Below are 21695 nucleotides of genomic sequence, written 5' to 3' on the forward strand. Positions count from 1 at the left end.
ATTGAAATGCATTATCATGTTATTTAAAAATAATTTGATGTGTGAAAATTTGTCTTTTTTGTTCATGTCATACCATTCTCCTTCAGTTATAACTCTCTCATTGTTTTGAGCTTTGCCTACACTTGTATAACTAACCAAGACTAAAAGGTTGGAGACCCGTGCTGTAGCCCTTTGACTGATGGTTGTTATTATAATTATCTTTTTATAATTGTACTTGGGACGTTTATAATAAATAGTGATTTTATTTGTATACATATTTTTTTCAGCACCTCGTAAAACCGGTACAGATAAAGAAAAAAAGAAAACCTCATCCACGAAAGACAATAGTTCCGGTTCTGTAAGTGATAGTAAAAGTACAACAAAAAATGAGACTTCTAAGGATGCTGGTGTAAATTATGATCCTACAAAGTCAAATTATCATCCAATAGATAATGCATTTTGGAGTAGAGGAGAGAGGTATGTTTCTCTAAAAGTGAACTCGAGTATAATACATTGATTTCATTTTTGTGTGTATTTTTAATGAGTATATTTTGAAGAGTAATGGTCATATAAGTAGTGGTCTAAGGCATCCTGCCTAGGACTTGCGTTACGGAATGTGCGCAGGTTCGAGTCCTCATGGGGGAAGAAATTTTCTCATGAAATTTCGGCCAGTGTATGGGACCAGTGCCCACCCAGCATCGTGACGCACTTGGGGAACTACTATAGGTAGCGAAATTCGGTTGCGAATACCAGCTATAATGGCTGGGGGATCATCGTGCTAACCACACGATACCTCCATTCTGGTTGGATGATCGTCCACCTCTGTTTCGGCATGTGGGCGTGAGGCCAGCAGCCGGCTGGTCGGTCTAGGCCCTTCACGGACTGTAACACCATGGATTATTAATGGTCATATAAACAACTTTGTTGTCAGTGCCGGATTTAAGCCTAGACAACCTAGGCATTTGCCAGGGGGCGATATTTTCTCTCTCTCTCATTTCCTTTTTTTCTTTCCTTTTTTCATTTTCATTTTACAGTGAAATTTGTTTTTAAAACACTTGTTGGTAAATCTTTTCTGAAGTTTGTTCTTGAATACCTTGTGGAAGTCGGTTATTGTTTCGTTATTACATTGTCGCGATTGTGGTAAGAGTAAAAGGAAAGTGTGCAGCTGCATAATTATATTGTAATACCGGTATCATGTTATTATACTATGAAACTGCTTGTATAAACAAGAATGCGTTGTTGAAAATCAAATTGGATGTGTTTATTATGTATCATTATGAATAGTAACCATGTTACATTTCCAATATAATATATAGTCAACAATACTATTTAATCACTTTTCAGCACGTGCACTATATGATATGATATGATATGATATATTTCGTCACAGCACTTCTTTACATCTAATGGTGTACCTCACATTTCTGTATCCTGTGCCACCATTAACATATTATTACAATAACAAATTATTTGCAGTACACATCTACACAAATACTCCCAATTACACTATGTACCTTTTTTGTTATTTGGTCAAACTCCCCTTTAGTATTTCTCCTACATTTCATTTGCTATTTTCTATTTGTTCCTTAATCCTAATATATCTAATATTCTATACTACTTTCACACCCCCTTTATCCTCTAACTACTATTCACTAAAATCTCAATTTCAATTTATCTCTATAAATTATCATATTGAATTATTTGTCCTATTTGTTCTTTGACCTTTTCTCCTATCTTTCTCTTATATTCATTTACTGTTCCAACGTTCAAATGTTAGTACTAATTTTTTGCTGTCACTTGTTCACCTCTCTTAACCCTTTCTCACTATTTTCTCTCATTCCTATTTGCGCTCACTTTCACTTTCTCACTATTCTGCTTACACTTAATCCATTGTCACTATTCTCACTTCCTATAAATAGCCTACTTATATTTTATTCTACACGTCTGCTTATACACTTTCTCTCTCCCTTATACTTCTCGATCTTTTCCAGTTTCACTTTATTTGCACTTTTTGATCACATTTTTTTTAACGTATCAAATATCTCTGCTATATCCTCGGCTGTCGTAGGTTTTGACCTATCTTTACTGTTCATCTCTGCCTTATTTCTGTCTGTCTTTCTATTTATTTCTTCTTCTATTCCTCTTTTATTTTTTCCCCCCACGCTTTCACTTTCACATACTAGATTTCCACTTACACGCGCACCCTTATTCTTTCCACTACATCCTTTCATATCATTTCCTGAATCTTGGTTTCTCTTTTTATCACCACTCGCCTTTTTTTCTAGCGCCTGTGTTTCTTGTTCCGTTATTGTCAGCATTCCTTCTGGAGTGCGCTAACCTTACCGCCATCGTATGTAGACTAGGAATCCACTTATGCTGCATGATCATGTTACTGTTTTCTTCTCCTTGTCGTGTCATCATCTTTACACTTCCTCGTACGTCAGTATGTGGGTTCCTGAACTCATTACCATGTGTTGATCTGCGACAATCACTTGTTCCGTCCTTGAAGTTGGGATGATTTTCTTCCTCCATTCCTGCTCCTTCCCTCTGCTTATGTAGCTAATGTCGACTCTCTATTGCCTTCTCGTTGCTTCCCTCTGCAAAGTTGAAATATGTCCACTGTCCTCTTTCGTTCTTCTCATTAGTCCAAATTCTGGATGATCTTCATTCCTCAGGCAAAACTCTAGATCATACCATTTTCCGTTCACTTTCAGTTTATCCTCGTACATTTTCGCAAAGTGACCCTGCTTTCATATAAGGTCAGGGGCGGCCCGTCCATAAGAGCTGCGGAGCTGCAGCACTCCCTGCTTTGACAGGAAAATAAAAATAATATTTATTTTAATTTGTAGAAGAATTGTTACAACTTTTATAGGTAAATTACTTTATATTTCATCTGGCTGGGAGTATGTACTATTATCTGATGGATTATCTTTTTGCGTGTCGACTGTACTGGAATTGACACTGCATTCAAAGTCATCCTGGGATCTGCAGGGTGGGACAGATCATAGAGAATGTGTCTTGCTAGGTCGGGGGTAGAGAGGTGAAGGGAAGCAGAGGGAAACTGCCGTGTTTAAAACCCATATTTTGCTGCAGTGGCTTGCAGAGCCAGGCGACAAGGGAAGATCTTTCCTCCCCTCCCACACCGCTATTGTAATGCTACGTCATATGGATTCTCTATTCCCTTGAAACTTAATGACAAAATTTTTATTTTCTCATCACATACTTATTGTTGTAGAACCTTATCGAGTTAATATAACGAAATTAATATTCTCTTTTACCTTATTATTACGTATATATCCAGCCTCCAATAGAACCTAATATTTGCCTTAACTCAAAATGATTGCACGAGTAGAATCCTTTTGATATAGCACATAAAATACGAAAGAGACTTCTTTTCCAGTTTTAGAAAATTGTTGACCATCAGTATATCTGAGTGTTGCTTTGGTGTGACGTCTTAGTACCGTAACTTAACCAGTGCAAATGTGCAAGCATGAGTGTGTGTGAATTACAGAATATTAATTTTATTTTTCTCAACTTTCCCTTGTGGAGAAAATTGATGTAATGAAGTGAAATTAAAGGGTCGTTCGTTACCCGACTTAAATTTTACTCAAGCTTCATCCAGCCTAAATAGTGCATATATGTAAGGAAGTATAACAGTGAAATTTACGCTGAGCATTTGTGGTTGCCTCCTCTTCGATGGTGATACTGCATAGACTAGGAGTGGTGTGACAGATTTAGGACATTTGCCCCTAAAAATTAAAAAGCACGAATCTTCGCAATCTCACCTGAAAAATGTTATTCCATTGGCTATGTTAGGCAAAACTAATATTGCTGTGCAATTAAGTGAAACGAACAGAACAAACATTCTCAAACATAATCAAGAAGTGATAAAAAATCGTGAAATTATTTAAAAAAAATATTGATTGTATCAAATTTTGTGGCCAATATGAACTTCCCCTTAGGGGACATGATGAAAAACCGATGCGAAGGACCCTGGTGTATTTCGTGGGTTGCTACAGTCTGTGAGTAATCTAAACGAGTCTCCCAAAAATCATTTGGAACATGCCAGTGTTTAAAGGTAATTCTAAGACAATTCAGAATGAACTGGTAGATTGCAAGTTGAGTGTCTGTCGATCAGAAAATCAGACTGAAATCAATGGTATTAGTTTTTTTTTAGCGATTAGCAAATGATCCCACAGACATCTCCCAACTAAGTCAGGAAGTTTTGGTTTTTCGATATGTAGTGCATTTATTTTTGTCCTATACTTATTAGTAATGGTATCAAGAAGTAAAATTTGTATGTACCAAAATCTACTGCAGCTCTCCCAATCCACAAGTTCACAAGCCGCCACTGTATAAGGTAGTAGCTGTTTTCTTCTATTTCTTACTTCAAATGGCATATCTTTTTCCACTCTCACTCCCGAACCACAGAGCCGTCCTAGGTTATTCAGAATAGCTTCCCTTACTTTTGTATTTCTAAAGCTCAAGAAGATTGGTCTTTTGATGTGCACTATATAATTCGATGTGAGAGGTTTATTCCGCAAAGTGTTGGAGTTCATTTTTCACCTTTAATATGTGTGTTTTGTTTTCACTAAAAATTTTTCCTCGCATAAAGGATGCACCCTAATTTTTTGTTGTAAAAATAAATAAAAAAAAAAAGTGCGTCTATTACGTGGGTAAATACGGTAATTTCTGCTATGTTTACATTTTAAATTGCACTTGATAGTATGCTTTAAAAGTGAATATATCTATTGCAGAGTGCCATATCTTGCCTTGGCCAAGACTCTGGAAGCAATTGAAGGTGTTTCTGCTCGGCTCAAGATTATAGAAATCTTGGCAAACTATTTTCGTTCTGTAATGGTTCTCACTCCAGAAGACCTACTGCCTAGTGTTTACCTCTGCCTCAATAAGCTGGCCCCTGCATATGAAGGTATTTATCATAATGGATGTGTACCAGTGGAGACTTGTCCATGAGAGCTGAGGTTATTTCAGTGATTTTAAGAAAAATTAGCTAAACATCTAGAAAAAGTATTAATAAAAATAGTCTTATTCTTAAAATTTAAACTTTGCTTGGACTTCCATCATTAACAACAGGCTGCAACCTGCTTGGAAGTGTATATTGGTCTGAACATAGTAACTAGAAGCTGCAGCCAAGCATTAGTCAGTGAGTAATTCAGGTGTCACTATGTACATGTTTTTAACGTTTCAAATGTTCTCATTTTAATAACTGTTTGAAGGGTGCAAATAGCCAGAGTAGTTGACGCGCCCTTTTTAAACCCCACTAACTAACTTAATAACTATTTTTATCTATGAGTAACTGTTTCAAGGAGAAGTAACTAATCTTGCTAACTTTAAGCAAAGAATATGTGAAAATTATAAGCAAGTAATTGTTACATTTTTATAATGTTTAAATTCAAGTAAAACTTAGCTTATTTATTTTTGTTATTGATTCAGCTGAACAGATGCAAGGTTACTATTAAATCTGACGAAATATCGATTGCAAGTGATTGCATCATACATGTTAACATATGATTGTTACAGTATATTATCCTGGCAGACAGTCTGGGCTAAGGATGTTAGTGCTATTACATGTATTCGTGCCTGACTGGATTAACTGCTCAACCAGCTAACATTCTATTAGTGATGGTCTTTTCGACCTTTTTTCCCTGCAAAATTTACCCAACCCCCTGCAGTGGAACAGTATAAACTAATGAGACAAAAGGCCTTTAGGTTAGGAGCTCACATAAAGGTTAAGATGAGTCCCAAGGGCCCTTGTCGTGTGCCTTTTAAATGCTTCTCCTTTTTCCCCATTCATTCATTCATTCATTTGTTTGTTCGTTCATTGCAGATGGCATAGAACAACAAGAATGCCAACATATCTGAAAAGCATTCATTGTGGCTTTAATATGTGACTCGATCTGCTTTAATTAATTTTGAGTTAAGTTATGTTACTGTATATTTCATTTATTTAGGCTACTTAGGTTAAATTAAGTTTGTATAAGCTTCTTGAGTAGGTTCAGTTAATTAGCAGATGTTAGCTTAGTTGGGCTATATTACATACCATGGAATGGGTAAGGCATCTTAGATGGATAGTATTGATTAAGTCTATGGCCAGACGAGCTGTGATGGTAGCTGATTTTCAGTGATAAATGAAGCTGGAATTATATTCTGGGTTAGGTGAAATGCAAGTGGGCAGACAGAGTAGTAAATATAGCTTATTAGATGCGTTCCAAGGTTATGTCGCAACTTGAATGTGCCTGGGTACATTTCTTTTGTTACAAACACTGTTGCTCTGTGGCTAGACCTACTGCAGGTATAGCTGTGATGAGAGTAAAATGGTGTGTCTGTATATTTGTCATTTCGTTTTTAGCCCATATTGTAGCTAGGTCATAATTTCTTGGAATCTTGAAGTATTTGACTTCGCTGCCTTTGGTGTTCCTGGTGTAATTGTTGCATTTGAATAGATACAACCTGGCATTTTGTGGCCTCTAAATCACACATAATAAAACCTGTAAAAACAGTTTTTTAGTAATTCGTAATCTTATAATAATAGCATTAATAAACTGATAATCAGATGTCTGTTTATTCAATGAAGAACTAAGAAGTCAGTATACTATAAAGTTATTCTAAAAACATTCCACTCTCAACAGACTACGTACAAGTGTAATAAGAATATTCCTTTATTAGGAGAAAAACATTAATTCTATAAAAAATCCGCAATGTACATTTAAATAGATTTTTCAGGAGAAAGAAAAAAGCAATCTTATCATTCATATTCGACATTTTTTTCCTTTATCTAGACAGTTTTCAAGTCATTAGTCGGTTTGCAATTTAGAAGTACAGTAGAGCGTCAATTATCTGAAACAATTGCAGATAACTGATTTTTCGAATAACCGATCATTTACGAAAACAAATTGTACTGTGTCATAGGAGCAGTATGAAACAAAGAAACACTCATATTAAACAAAAAACTGTACATATAGTATATATTTTGTATCACATGTCTTACAAATAACACAGAAAACTGGCTAGCCATTAAAGTAGGCCTACAGTTTAGGAAAAGATGTCCAAACTTTTCTTTTTTTGCTTCAGAGCTGAGATTCGTTTTTTTTGCTGCTAAATCTCGCAAACAGTGCTAGGCAAAACTTCTACATGGCGTGCGTGCAAATTCAAATTTGCCGACTGGAATGCTTTTGGTTAACTGATGTTTTGGTTGATCGGTATTCGGATAATCGATGCTCTACTGTATATGGATTGCATCTTCAACTTGATGCAAGTTGACGTATGTCCCCTTCCAACATTTCCTCTTCTATTTTTAAGCCTCCAAATACCTAGTCTCCATCATGCTAGTCCTGTTCGTAAGTAAGGAAATAAAGTGAAATTATATAAAACAGTGAACTGTTCCAGTTTATGGCTGAGAGATATTTTCCATTCCCATTCAGTGCATTACATTGAGATGATTTCTGTCCATATTTATTTATTATTTAATTTCTTCCTGTAACCACTACATGTTGCCATCGACAAAGAGTACCTGATACAATAGAGTAAATGCCTTGAGGCTTAGTGATACATTGTTGTTAGAGTGAAAAATAACAATTTGAATTAAATTGAAGCACATGATATTAAACGAAGTAACGTCAAGGAGATGCGAATTAGTCATGGTCCATATGTATGATGCCTGAAAATAGCTATTGAGCCTTTGAGTGCTGCAATTGTTAGATCTCTTAAAATATTTTTATGCAGGCCAAAAGATTTACAGAAGTCAACTAGGAACCGGGGTATGGTCCCATGGGCTCCTATCATTAGTCCTGTAATGACGATGGATTCCAGATGGTATTTGTCCTTATAAAAACTGATGGAAGGTTCATATATATTCCTTTTTTCTTCGTGTACTTCTTCTGGCTGGTGTTTGTGCGATTCGAAACTCACAGTAGGGTCTATGATGTAACCTTCAAGAGAGGGAGGTTTAAATGCAATTATGTCGATTCTTCAATTACTGCCCTCACTGGATATGCCGTGTACTTCTTCATATACTGAATAACCTTTGTTCCTTAAGGCAGTTGCTATTATAGATCTTACTGTATGATGCCCCGTATTTCGTAGAAGTTCACCGTGTGGACAGGCCCCGAGGACATGGGCAAGGGTTTCAACCTCCCTATCGCAACGTCGACAGAGGTTACTGCCCAAAGACCTGCCAGGTACACTAGCACGGCTGATACATTAGGATTCATCCTGATCGCTTCCCTCCACTCACTACAGGAAAGACCCTTGTGATTCCGGATCCACTTATTGGCCGGGGTATATTGTTGGTATAAGAGCATGCCTTTGCCTTTATGTTTTTTTCTGGCTCCAGTTCTCAAACGCTTTTTCTCTTAATACTTGCCGTACCTTAGCGTATCTATAGTGCCATATTTATTTAAAATATTTGCTGATTCGGTGATACTGAGTGCTGTGAGACTGGATGTAATTTCTTGGGATAATTGCCTTGTAGCATGTAGGAAGGAATTATTGGATTTAAGCAATATCTTACATGCATTTATATGTTGTAAGTATAATTCCCATGCTAAACAAAATAAACCTAATCCCTTGAATTTTGTGTCTGTATACAACATATCTGTGACATGCTGACATTAATATCTTTCTGTCATACAGTTCTTTTGTTTTATATATGTAAGGTATTGAACTCGGCATAGCAGAAACTACTCTAATGAAGGCTATTGCCCAGAGTACTGGAAGATCTGTTGGTCAAATAAAGTCGGATGCTAATGCCACAGGAGACTTAGGCATTGTGGCAGAGCAGAGCCGCAGCAACCAACGCATGATGTTCCAACCTGCGAAACTCACTGTACAGAGTGTGTTCAGCAAGTTAAAAGACATAGCACAGATGACAGGTCATGCTGTAAGTACAATGAAAACTCGAACTAAAGCAATTTGCATAGTTGAAAGTCTTGTTGTAGGCATTTTTTCTTCCTTCAATTTACTTGATTGATCATTTTGACCTAAGTATCTTCCTCTAGGAATAATATGCCAAGATCATATGTATGCCCTTCTTCCAGATTCAGATTGTCTCTTGATGCTACACGATTATATACTTTTATTGTGAATTTTAGCAATAACAGTAATGCAAGAGTTAATGTAATTGAAACTGCTAATGTAACTCAAGCCATTTAAACCAAGAGAAAAGAAGTTAATAAAAGTTTTTGATATATTATGCCAACACTACAAAGTTGACATGTAGTTCGAAACATGGGGCATTTTTACGTTCAGTATTACTGACAATTGATTTACAGTTGTTTAACATTTAATTTTTTTTCAAATGCAAATAACAAATTCATAACTTCTGAAGTAGTGCATTTCAAATCATAACACAAAATAGAATTGTAAATACTCGGAACCAAAGGCAATTAAAATATAAGACAATTGTCGTTTTACAACAATGAAAAACAGCTTTACAAAGTAAATACATTTTATTATTTAAGTGGTGTGTAACTTACAGAAATTAATGCTTTTCTTAAAATGTAACAACTAGAAAATTTTATTATTAAAAATAGATATTCAAAATTGTAACCTATCACAAAATTAAAACTAACAGAAAAGTTCCAAGCATGCACTCAGGTGTGGGTTCAAATCCTGGTTGGGCCAATTATCTGGGTTTTTCGATGTTTTTCCCAGCTATAAGGCAAATGTTACTTAATTCTATATCTTGCTGAATAACATCTTGCTACAATTCTACCAGTCCTACATAACCTTATAGTTAATATAGCATTATTACGTAACCAGTAAAAAAAAGGCTAATCTCGAACTGTAAGCATTAGATTAGTAACAGGCATGTTTTGCAGTTGTACAGATTAGACATAATGCTACTTCGATCCAATAATGATGTAGGTTCTGCCTTTTCTTCTAATCTTTCCATGTATTTCAATATTCATTGTTTTTATTTCACCATAGTATACAATAATATAAGTTCAGTTGTTGTTTAGTCAACTGTTTGAAGACAGGTCTGAACCTCACAAGTGATACCAAGAAGGCACCACTTATGAGGCATCTAGACCAGGAGATAATGGGGTAGGGTGGCCAGTTCCTTTTTCCCTCTTAAGTTTATTTTTTTTAAATCAGTATTTTTTTATTTTTGAAGCATAGGCTCTTGAAGATATATAATTTGCCTTGCTTTCCAACACAAATTATTAATTGATTGATTGTTATTTAAGGTTTTGCAAATTTGGGGATATTTTCTATACATGACAAAATTATAATTACACTATCTTTTAAAGTTCTACATCTTTACTTTTATTTATTTATTTTTATTTTTTATTTTTTTTGCAGTCAATGAGCAAGAAGGTGGATAAAATTCAGGCGATGTTTGTGGCTTGTCGATATTCTGAAGCCCGTTTCCTCATTCGTTCACTTGCTGGAAAGCTGCGCATTGGATTAGCTGAACAGTCTGTATTGCAGGTAATTTATTTAGAAGTTTCCTACAATCCATTAGTAATTCTGTTTCTCCATAAGTTCCTATCCTCTGTGTCATCTTTGCTTCAACCCTCTATAATCCATACTTCTTCAGATCCCATCCATACATTGTTGCTTAGGTCTTCCCTGTCATCTGATGGCCTCTGCTTCCCATTCCAGCATCATTTATTCTCTCATCTGTCATCCTCTACACAATATGTTCAAACCATTTTAATCTTCTTTTTGCTATCACCTCTAAGATATCTTTTTTTTTTTTAAATTCATTTGTCTAATTTTTGTGTTTTATTCAATCTGGGCCAACTTAAGCTCAGATAGGGAAGGTAGACTGTAACAAATTAGGGAGTGGTAGAGGAGTAACACCTCTCTAAAAGAACCAGGATTTATCTGGCCTGGATAATAGTACCCTGTAAGAGCCATCTTCCAGGATATGACAAACTGCTGCCTTGCAGTAAGACATTGGTTCTGCAACAAAGGCTAGAGGAAGAAAACCTTGAACAAAAAGAACCTTCCAGATAGGGGGTTGGGAAGGAAAAAAAATTGTGCTGAAAACTCAAAATGAAGAAGACAAGGGAGATTACCTTAGATGATAAGATTTGATTCAACAGTAATAGTAATAATAATAATAATAATAATAATACAAGATTAATAATAATACAGTAATAACAAAAGTATCATTATTGTTATTAAAATTATTATTATTATTATTATTATTATTATTATTATTATTATTATTATTATATTGTTTTTTATTTTATTGTTATTTATGTGTTGATCAACCGTTTTTGGCCAATAAAAATCCAACACAATGCTACAAATGAAAACAGTATTAAATATTGTACAATATTGTTTACAAATTAACTGTATAACAGTGCTAGCATAATAAAAAACTATGGAAGAACAAAGTATACAATGGTAAATTGATACAAAAATGAAAACTAATAGTTCAAACCCTAGTTAGGTAGGCTATCATTGAGAAATTTATTGGAAATGCAACAAACGATTTAGGCTACAAGATAAATTACATTTTACAAAGAATATATTATTGTAATTAGTGATATAATTGTGGTATAAATACAGCAGGAAAATAACACAGAATACTTAATAATAATAATAATAATAATAATAATAATAATAATAATAATAATAATAATAATAATAATAATAATAGTAATAGTGATGATGATGATGATGATGATGATGATGATGATGACAACAACAATGGCAACACATTAATTTGCATAATATTTAATTCGTCTTCCATTATACATAATTGTATAATGTTACTCCAAGCATGAAAATTTTGTTGTATATTTTAAGAATGCTTGAATATTTTAAAAGTTAATAACTCACTACCGTACCTCTGTCTACACGACTACCATCACCACCACCACCGCCACCCCCCCCCCCCCGCCGCCACTGCCGCCGCCACTACCACCACCACCACCACCACCACGTGTATCTTTATGAGAAAGAGAGTCTGAAGGGTCATCAAATGCTAGAATATAGACAGCTGAAAAATTCAACGTTCTAAATGCAATAATGTTGCAAATATTCTCATTTTATCAACTATTTTCACTACAATTTTTATAACAAATAGAAAATCAAAGATAGTTCTAGGTCGCCGTCATTGTCTAGAAGTAGCAGGAGGAACTTCTATTGGACTATAATGAGTGTAATTATATGATTAGGAGTTTTTACGAGGTTTTCTCTAATTGCAAGGTAAATATGAAGTACTGATAATCCCATGGTGAGTCCTGGAATTCATCTCACTAAAATACATTTCACCATCAACTGTGATTGATATAGTGTCGTTAAATAAGGATAAAAAATTGTGATTTTTTTTCTCGTGAAAAAGTGTGCTTGCTAAGCAGTAATAAGATTTTTGAAGTGTATTACTTGCACATGTAAAGAATGTAAGAACTGAAACTCCTTCTGCTAGGAAACTTTATGTAACTTTTTATGTTATTGCCAGGCCCTTGCTCTGGCATGTGCTACAACACCTCCAGGACAGTCATACCCTCCTGAAGTTATCAATGCATCTAAGGGAATGTCACAGGAAGCATTCAAATCGCGAGTTGATGAGGAAGCATTAATACTGAAGACAACATATTGGTAAGTACTTATTAGGTTCAGTAGAAATTGTTTGAGAAACAACGATATGGAATACATCATCTTTTGTAGTTGAGTAATCACCTTGCCTACCATTAAATCCTGTCTTAGAATAATGGATATTTAAGGGAAATAAAATTCTTAACATGACTTCTTTGAGAAGGGAAGTAGTATCAGATGTTCTGTATAATAGATTTGAAATATATAAATATCCTGTTAACAAATGAGTAATAAATGTTCGCAGATAGTATTTTAATTATACCAATCTTTCCAGATTATATTTATATAGAACTGTATTTTAATTATACCAACCCTTCCAGATTATATTTATATAGAACCATCTGGTTGAGATTATAGGTATAAACCCAGTTTTATGACATGCACATTCAATTCGTTCCAGCGAATTATGCTACCTCATCCTACTATATGTCTTTATACTGTGTCTTTGTAGTCAGTGGCTGCCAGTCTAGGAACGAACATTGTCTCCCACATTGTGGACTGTTCTTGGTTTCCCCTAGTCTCCTTCCAGGCAGAAAGCTAGCACAGCTAGACTTCCCCGACATAGTCTTCTGATTCATTGAATACCAAGCCTCACCACCACGTCATTGTCTTCAACTGTCACAGTTTCTACTGCCATATTTATGAATCATGTACCAATACATTCCTGCTATTTAAGTAACAATCACATGTCTCTAGGCATGAATCCAAGTCTTGCATATTGTTATGAAATACATGGCTGGGCCTGTGCTATGGGGAATCTCTAGTAAAAGAAATCATAATTATGAGTAATGTCGGTGAAGACTGTTGCTTTATGCAACTATTGCTATAATTTTATCTGACGTGGCTAGCAAAAGTAAATATGCTTATAGTTTAAAAATTAAGTGTTATTTGTAAGGAAGGGAAATGAGAGGAATTTCCCTCACTAAAAGAAAATATCCCTTCCTTTGCTAATACACTACTTATTCTATCCAAGGGCGATAATTCCTCTTCTCTGCACTTCTTTTTCTTAGAAACAAATTAGTGTGTGTGTGTATATATATATATATATATATATATATATATATATATATATATATATATATATATATATATATATATATAATTTATTTATTTAATCTGACAGGATTAAGGCCATAAGGCCTTCTCTTCCATCCTACCAGATAGCACATATAAATACAAAAAAGAAATACAAACACTGATGAAAATAATACATATTAAATTAAAGCCCTATAGAGGGTAATAGAGTCAAAAGAACACTATAGAGCTCTCATCGAGCTAATACAAGAAAAAAGAAACAATACACTTTAACACGTAAAAATATTACTATTGCATGTTACTGAATAACGTGTTTTAGTAGGACTACAATTTCTCTGTCTTGTTATGCATTTCTGCATCTGTGATACAAATTGATAACAGTTTACATTTTCAGTAACACTTTCAAATAAAATTTATGTATGTGTCTGTATTTATTTATTTACTTATTTATTTACATAGTTACTTAGCTACTTAGTCATTTGTTTGTTTATTTACTTATTTTTATTTATTTGTTTATTGGTTTATTTATTTGTTTATCTGTTTGCCGTTGCTTTTGCTGATGACATTGCTTTGATTTCAAGTAGTGAAAATGGAATTACATCTCTGATTAGTCTAGCAGAAAGTAACCTTTCTACCCTTGGTTTGGCTATTAACCCTAGCAACTGCAATTTAATAGCGATTAAAAGTGGTGTCCTATCCCAGTTTAATGTCATGTCCGCTAATGGTTCGCTCATTCAATCCATTTCTAATCCTAATGACCACATTAAATACCTTGGTATTAATTTTAATGATGAAATCGTTTTTGATAAATGTGCAGTCTTTACCACATTCAGTAAAAATATCTCTAAACTCTGTCTCTCCCCTTTATTAAAACCTGATCAGAAGGTAACGATTATGAATCAATATCTCTGGCCCACTCTTACTTATCCCTTACAGTGTGCTCCACTCTACCAAATCAAAACCAAATTTTTTAATGATTTAGATAAAGTTACCAGAGGAGCATGCAAAGAGCTTATTGGTCTTCCTCATGACTGCCCAGACGGAATGCTTTACTCCCCTAAAAAATATCGTGGTCTTTCGTTAATGAAAGCAACACATAAATATCTGTAATACTCTTCTTCGTGTTGATGACTCCCATCTCCACAATGTTAGGGACCTTGTAAGTGAAAAAGTTTCTGCTCTGTCAAAATTGAATATCACAGGTATTGATGCTGTCAACTGGTCAGGTCGTAAAATTCGTAAACACTTAAGAAATGACGCATTCCAAACTTGGACAAACCATACCTTGCGTGGTAAAGGGGTTATTGTTTATAGTGATCTCCCCAAGGTTAACTCATGGGTAAGCAATCGAAAGGGCCTATCTTCCTCAGAATGGACCAATGCTTTAAAAATGTCAAGCAATATTTTCGCGGTTCGCGCAATACCAGGCAGAACTCTAAGCACAACCCGCTGCCGTCATCCAGACTGTAGCGAGCTTGAAACACTTGGACATGTGCTTGGACAATGCCCCAAAGGTGAGCTGCTGATCAATGCTAGACATCATCGTGTATGATATGCTTTGGCGATATCGTTAAAAACTTTAAATTGGGAGATTCATGAGGAAGTACATTGTGTATCATCAGATGGTTCTTTTAGATGGGCAGACATTATTGCTATCAACGGACGCTTAAAACGGGCTCTTGTTCTTGACCCTACTATCCGTTTCGAAAGAAACCTAAATCAGGCCACCAAGGTTGATATTGAGAAGAAGTCCATATATGAACCTTGTCTGCCGTATCTTTCTCAAAAGTACAATGTACCTCTTAAACAATGGTCCGTCATTGGTTTGCTGTTTGGCAGTAGAGGTTCAATCACAAAATTCACATGGAATTATCTTAAGGAATTTCACATTCCTTTTGATTATGTAATGTCTATTATAAATATTATCAAGGATTCTCTTCAAATATTACATCATCATCTCTATTTCAATTAATCAACTTATATTTGCCTTCAACAATTAACTTTCTTTTTTCTTTAATGTATCACATCACATTATTGTACATGTTTATTGTATTCAGGACCCTTGTGGTCACTCAAAATTCTTTGAGCTGATGTCTATAATTTAGAAATTTATTATGCTCAAGATTTAACAATGAAATCATACTTATTGTTTTCCAGTACTCATTTTTTTTTTTTTTGGGAATAAATTTTATTCAGCTTCCTCCAAGTGAAGGCTGCCTAGAAGACAAAGCTTACCAAAAAATAGTCTAGAATTTTAAATGCAGATTTTCAATAGCAGTAACTTCTCTTTCAAAATGTGTTGTACTATTTCAAATGAGACAACATCTCTTACTCAGTGTTCGTCTTTTGTGTGTAGTTATGATTGAGTAAGAATATGGTACTTCCTTTTCTTCATTTAGCAATTTCTTTATTCAATATATTATGTATTATTGTTCCTAGTAGTAGGAAGGCGTGTAAAATTTTTTTAAATTTATATATCTTCTCACCATTCGTGAGCTGCCACAAGGGACAAAGAGTACTTAACCATAGAAATTTTTACAAGTTCATGAAAAACCATTGATTTTGTTTTAACAATGAAATTCCTACAAATACATAACTGCAAATTCTTCCCACACTGTTATTTGTAGGAACTAGCTTTCCTTCTGCAGTCCACAATGTATTAATAACATGTATTTCATTGTTTTCCAGTGAATGTCCAAACTATAATAAGATAATTCCAGTGCTGTTAGAACAAGGCATTAAGGCCCTGCCAGATCATTGTCACCTCACTCCTGGAATCCCATTAAAACCAATGTTGGCGCATCCTACTAAAGGTGTTCAGGAGGTGTTACATCGGTTTGAGAATCAGAAATTCACGTGTGAATGGAAATATGATGGTGAACGAGCACAGGTATGTTTATATTAATTGATAAGGAAAGTAATTTTGAAGTGGGAGGTCAAATAGTCCATCATACACTGACTGTTGGACCCACATACTAAACCTACATCTACTCTGATAATCGGGTTCCATTAACCTTTGAACTACATGAATTTTGTAAGGTTTTAATTTTAATTGTTTCGTACCTCTTATCACTGAACACTGTGGCACGTCTATCTGCTGAGCTACATGGCAGGATGATGTCATAGGACTTCTCTCTAGTCAGTGACCATTTTCATCTAACATCATCTTAGTGAGAACATGCTTCACACATGTTCGTTTTTTTCCAATACTGATCGAGTTGTACGAAATTTCTTCACTAAATTGTAAATCATTGCTTTAGAAAGTTCTGGCAAATCAGGAAATGACTGACGGAAGTTTGTTACAACTGTTCTCCAAGATTCGTACTTCACAAAGTTGTTGTAAATAAACACTTGTTGTTCAAGCTATATTTCATAATAGACACGCTACTGCAATCTAAGTGTACGGTATACAGCTGCACCCTCAGTATAAGTAAACACGAAACATATGCAAGCAAGAAGTCTGACCACTGCGATGGCACAGCAGTTACTACACATACGATTTTCCACTGACTTCGGTCTTGTTCCGGCTAACTCACTCTGTATATAAGCACATTCATGGATCAATGGATTATGTCCACATGCCTAAAACTATATTGGATCCCTTTTCCCCATAGAATGGCGTGTACTGCCATAACATTGATTCCACAAGGTGTCTGTAGATCTCTGAAGAGTTGTTATCTATAGGATGGCAGTGTATCCAGCCTTCGAATCTGGCATTCCACAATATTCCAGAGATGCTCAGTAGAATTGAGATCTGGGTAGTTTAGGGGCCATTCCAAATGGTGCAAAGTATCACAGGTATTCTTTTTTAGAAATGGATGCACCAAAAAGCCTTATACTAATAATTTGTCCTTTGGTTAACTTAGATAAAATCTCAGTCTTACTCATCATGGACTTAAAGTCACTGGCAACTAATACAGTGGTCTGATGGCCTTAACTCCGTCAGAATAAATAATAATAATAATAATAATAATAATAATAACAATGAGATCAGTGGTGACGATAACAACCAAGGGAAGACAATAGCTTTGGAGTGGGTTGTTTATGAAACAAAACATCTTATCCTCTCCAAACTAAACAAGCTCCACTCAACTTTGAAACAGTCAGAAAAACTCATAAAAACACATTTCAAGAAAAGTTTTCAAGAGAAGCCCTTGCTTCATCTGTCAATAAATAGTGAAAGAACTTTAAATGCACACACAGTAAAATAATAAATTAAACACAGAAAGCAAGCAGTAGCATATGAAGGGTACACGGGAAAAACGATCAAGGTCCATCAAAAATCGAAATTGAGTTAATAATGCTATCTTATAATGGAAATCATCGTTCTTGAGATTCCACTACGTCAATTTCTATTAGGGGAGAGTCGGGTAGTATCGGACATCGGGTAATATCGGACAATGAGTTTCTTTCATCTACCACACGATGATAGTACTTGATTGACATGGTTACGTTTCTGTGATGTCGCATAGAGAAACGTAACCATGTCATTCAGGTACTACCATATGGTGGTAGATGAAAGAAACGCACTGTCCGATACTACCCGATATCCGATACTACCCGACTCTCCCCTAAATACACACATAACGAAGTATTAAGTGCTTAAACTTTAAAATTCGTTTTTCTCGAAACTTTCTAAAATGGACCTTGATCGTTATTCCCGTGTACCCTTCATATTTCTTCCTCAACACAGCCATGGTTGCTCTGCTGCCCACTTTCACCACATCAAAATCTTCAGAGACAATCACTGCACTATATATGCAAGTAGAAGAACACAACAATGGATAAAGTTTATATACTTGTATACCCAAAATTAGATCATACTTGCCAAGAGTCGAATAATTTATCGAAATTTTACTAGGATGTCAGAAGATTAATGGAATAAATCCAAAGATCTGTCATTAGACAACGATGACAACAACAACAAAAAGAAAACATTATTCTGTAATGTAAACTTTCTAAAATAAAAACTGTCTTCAGATTTTATACTCTATTAGTTTAATATATAGACCACTGTGCTGAAAATGGAAAGAGGTATGACACAAGCATTACGGAGAGTACTGTAATTGCAATCAAGGGGATACTCACTTCGGCGGTACATACTAAAATTACAACGATACAGAGAAGACTAGTATGGCCCCTGCGCAAGGATGACATGCAAAATCATGAAGACTTCCACATTTTTATGAAACAAGATTTCGTTCTGTAGCACTTCGTTTACCTGATATTTCCATTAATTTATTTATTTCCCTTCAAGTATTATCACGGGAATAATTATTTATTATAGTAGTAATTATATGTTTTGCCATACAATAGCAAGATAATTTTGAACAAAATTTATTAATTTTCCTTCATTCTTATTATTAGGCCTAAATTATGTAATTTTCTGTATAGCCTATATACTATTTCAGCAATAAATTTCAATTAATAAATTTTATTACACTACCAAAAATGGATATGGCTCATTTGTTTTTTTCACAAATGTTTCACAAGAGCATACGATCATACCCGAAGCAAGAAATTATGTTCCAGCAGTGAAATAAATATTCTGTTTGATTTGGTTTGGTCTGATTCGACACATCACTTTTTGCTAACTTTCATTTAAATACATTGGAAGAGAAATTCTATTTGATTAAAAAAATAAACAAATAAAAAAAGGGTGGTAATAATAATAATAATAATAATAATAATAATAATAATAACAAGAATGACAAGGACAATGACAATGATGATAATGATAATAATGTAATTTATAGGCTATTCGATGTTGTAATATCGTAAATCGTTTTATCCATGAATATAGCCTATTCAGCTGATGTAATCAAATGGAAAAAAAAGTGTCTGCTAATATGGAACTCAGTGACATTTCAAACAAATTGAGAGGATGCAAAGGCATTTCTTTCCCCTTCTACTTGCTCTGAGTTCATCAGCGTAGCTGTTATCTCTTATACCTGCACCCCCCCCCAAGCTGTACATACAAGAAAATTAAATACTGTATTAAATAAAGTTCATAACTGAATATGAAATACGACTTACATGTTTGAGTATATTTTAGTGCCATTATTACAATATTTTAAACTAAAAATTAATAAAATTAAGGAATGCTAGTTTATACAGTAAAATGTCGTTATAACAAACGCCATTATAACAAAATATTCAATATTACGAAATTATTTCCTGTTCTCTGCTCTTCCCCCATATAATTTAATGTTAAAATACGGTATTTCAAATTAACGAATTTAGTTCTTACGAAAACATTAGTAGGCCTGTAACGAAATAAAAATTTTGCAATGTTGTCGAAAAAGCTACGTTTTTAACGAAAAATGTTTTAAATATTTATAGGGTACAATTCATCAGCAAGTAGGGACATACTTCTATTTTATATTATAAGAACATTGTGATTGCATAGTTGCCACATTGTCATTAAATATCTAGCTAGTAATGTAGTATGTCTACTATGAAGCAGATGTCTCTGAATTTTATGTTAGTTTTTCCATATAGTTGTTCCCTTGTTCTCATGATTTAGTTTCCTTCTACTAATCACAGCTCACTGATCTCACAACATGGCACCTCTTGTCCTACCAAGCACTTCATAAAACTTGAATTTTATACTTTTCGTATGCCTTAAAATGCATTGGAAATTTATATTTTATTTAGGATTATTTTTCGGACCCACTGAAAAATATGCAGAATTTACTGCGTAAGTAGAGATAAATGAACAAGCTTGTTTTTTTCTTTAAAAAATAACATATTTCGTTATAACGAAATTTCACTATAACAAAGTAATTTCAGAGGTCCGTGCGATTTTGTTATACTGATATTTTACTGTATTATGAAGTCAAGGGGGCATGACACTGCAGATTATTCCATTGTGCATGCTGTACAGTAGCAACTAGTGGTGAAAAAAACATATTTTATCATCTGCTCTCAGTAGATTTTAATGTGCCAGTTGATATTAACAGTAATAAAAATTAAATGCTTAGTATAGACTTTCGAAATATAGATTACAGGTGAAAATTGTTAATAATGAAATTTTTCACTGTGTTGAAAGTCAATTATTCGAAAGTTTGTGAGATGGACAGTAGTATCTTCCCCTTTACTGATGGTAGAGAGAGTGAGTAGAGGGGAAAGGCCTGTCAACCAAACTGAAATGGGGATTAGGTCACTTTTTCACAACTTATGGCAGCACTGAAAGACAATGGATCAAGCTAAAACTTAATATTTTCATTTTTTACGACAAACACAACTTTCTAGAGCTAAACACTCAAAATTAAACAAATTTATTTTTCGCTCCACTCTATTGGACAGGGGATTCCACTTGGGTATTCATTGAATGTGGGTTAATGATAATGCTTGTGTCTTGATGTATTGTTGGTTGGAGTTCTGATTTGCTCATGTAGTCTGTGGGAGGGCTTATTTTACTTACAGAAATGACTGCTGGTTATTTTATTTCAATAGTAAGTGTCCAATATAGAGTTGAAGGGAGAGGACTGGTGTTTTTATGCATTCACTAATTACGGAATGTATGTCTTGATATGTTATATGTTTGTAGATGTTTATGTGAGCATTTTATGATTCAGGTGCACTTTGCAGAGGATGGAACAGTGAATATTTACAGTCGCAACCAAGAAAATAATACCAGCAAATATCCAGATGTAATAGGGCGACTTCCTAACGCATTGGGTGATGGTATTACTTCTTGTATCCTGGATTGTGAAGCTGTTGCATGGGACAAAGAAAAGCAACAAATCTTACCATTCCAAGTTCTTAGCACAAGAAAAAGAAAGGTAAGTATTATAAACTAGTGTAAAAGTTACTAGTTCTTATATCAAAGTAGCACTCATGCTTTCAGAAACTGTTGATCTTAACGGAGCTTACAAAGATGATGTTGAAACATTTCAAGCTTCAGAAATACACAGTGTGTCTTACAGTGTTTTGCTGCTGCCGCACCTCCCAGTGGGCAGTGATGTATTATACCTGGGCAGAAGATTGAATGAACTCATAGTAGTTTACAATGAATAATTTATTATTTTCCATCATTGACTTAACATTTCATATAAGGTGTGAATCTTTATATTACATATTTATTCTTGGGTATTAACGTT

General features: G+C 34.4%; 1 protein-coding gene and 1 non-coding gene across 3 annotated transcripts in view; both read left to right on the top strand.

The window, feature by feature from the left end:
- DNAlig1 (DNA ligase 1) overlaps nt 1-21695 on the top strand; it is a 58403-nt gene that overhangs the window by 16880 nt on the left and 19828 nt on the right. For both annotated transcript variants that reach the window (XM_069833080.1, XM_069833079.1), the window contains 7 exons: nt 267-456; nt 4737-4909; nt 8655-8878; nt 10303-10431; nt 12419-12558; nt 16279-16480; nt 21171-21377. In XM_069833080.1, the coding sequence (XP_069689181.1) occupies nt 267-456; nt 4737-4909; nt 8655-8878; nt 10303-10431; nt 12419-12558; nt 16279-16480; nt 21171-21377 (1265 nt within the window). The remainder of the gene's footprint in view (nt 1-266; nt 457-4736; nt 4910-8654; nt 8879-10302; nt 10432-12418; nt 12559-16278; nt 16481-21170; nt 21378-21695) is intronic.
- Nucleotides 18673-18775, top strand: LOC138705291 (U6 spliceosomal RNA). Its single transcript, XR_011333683.1, has one exon. It is a non-coding gene; the product is annotated as a U6 spliceosomal RNA (small nuclear RNA).

The sequence above is a fragment of the Periplaneta americana genome, chromosome 8 (genome assembly GCF_040183065.1).
Source record: "Periplaneta americana isolate PAMFEO1 chromosome 8, P.americana_PAMFEO1_priV1, whole genome shotgun sequence".
Lineage (NCBI taxonomy): Eukaryota > Metazoa > Arthropoda > Insecta > Blattodea > Blattidae > Periplaneta > Periplaneta americana.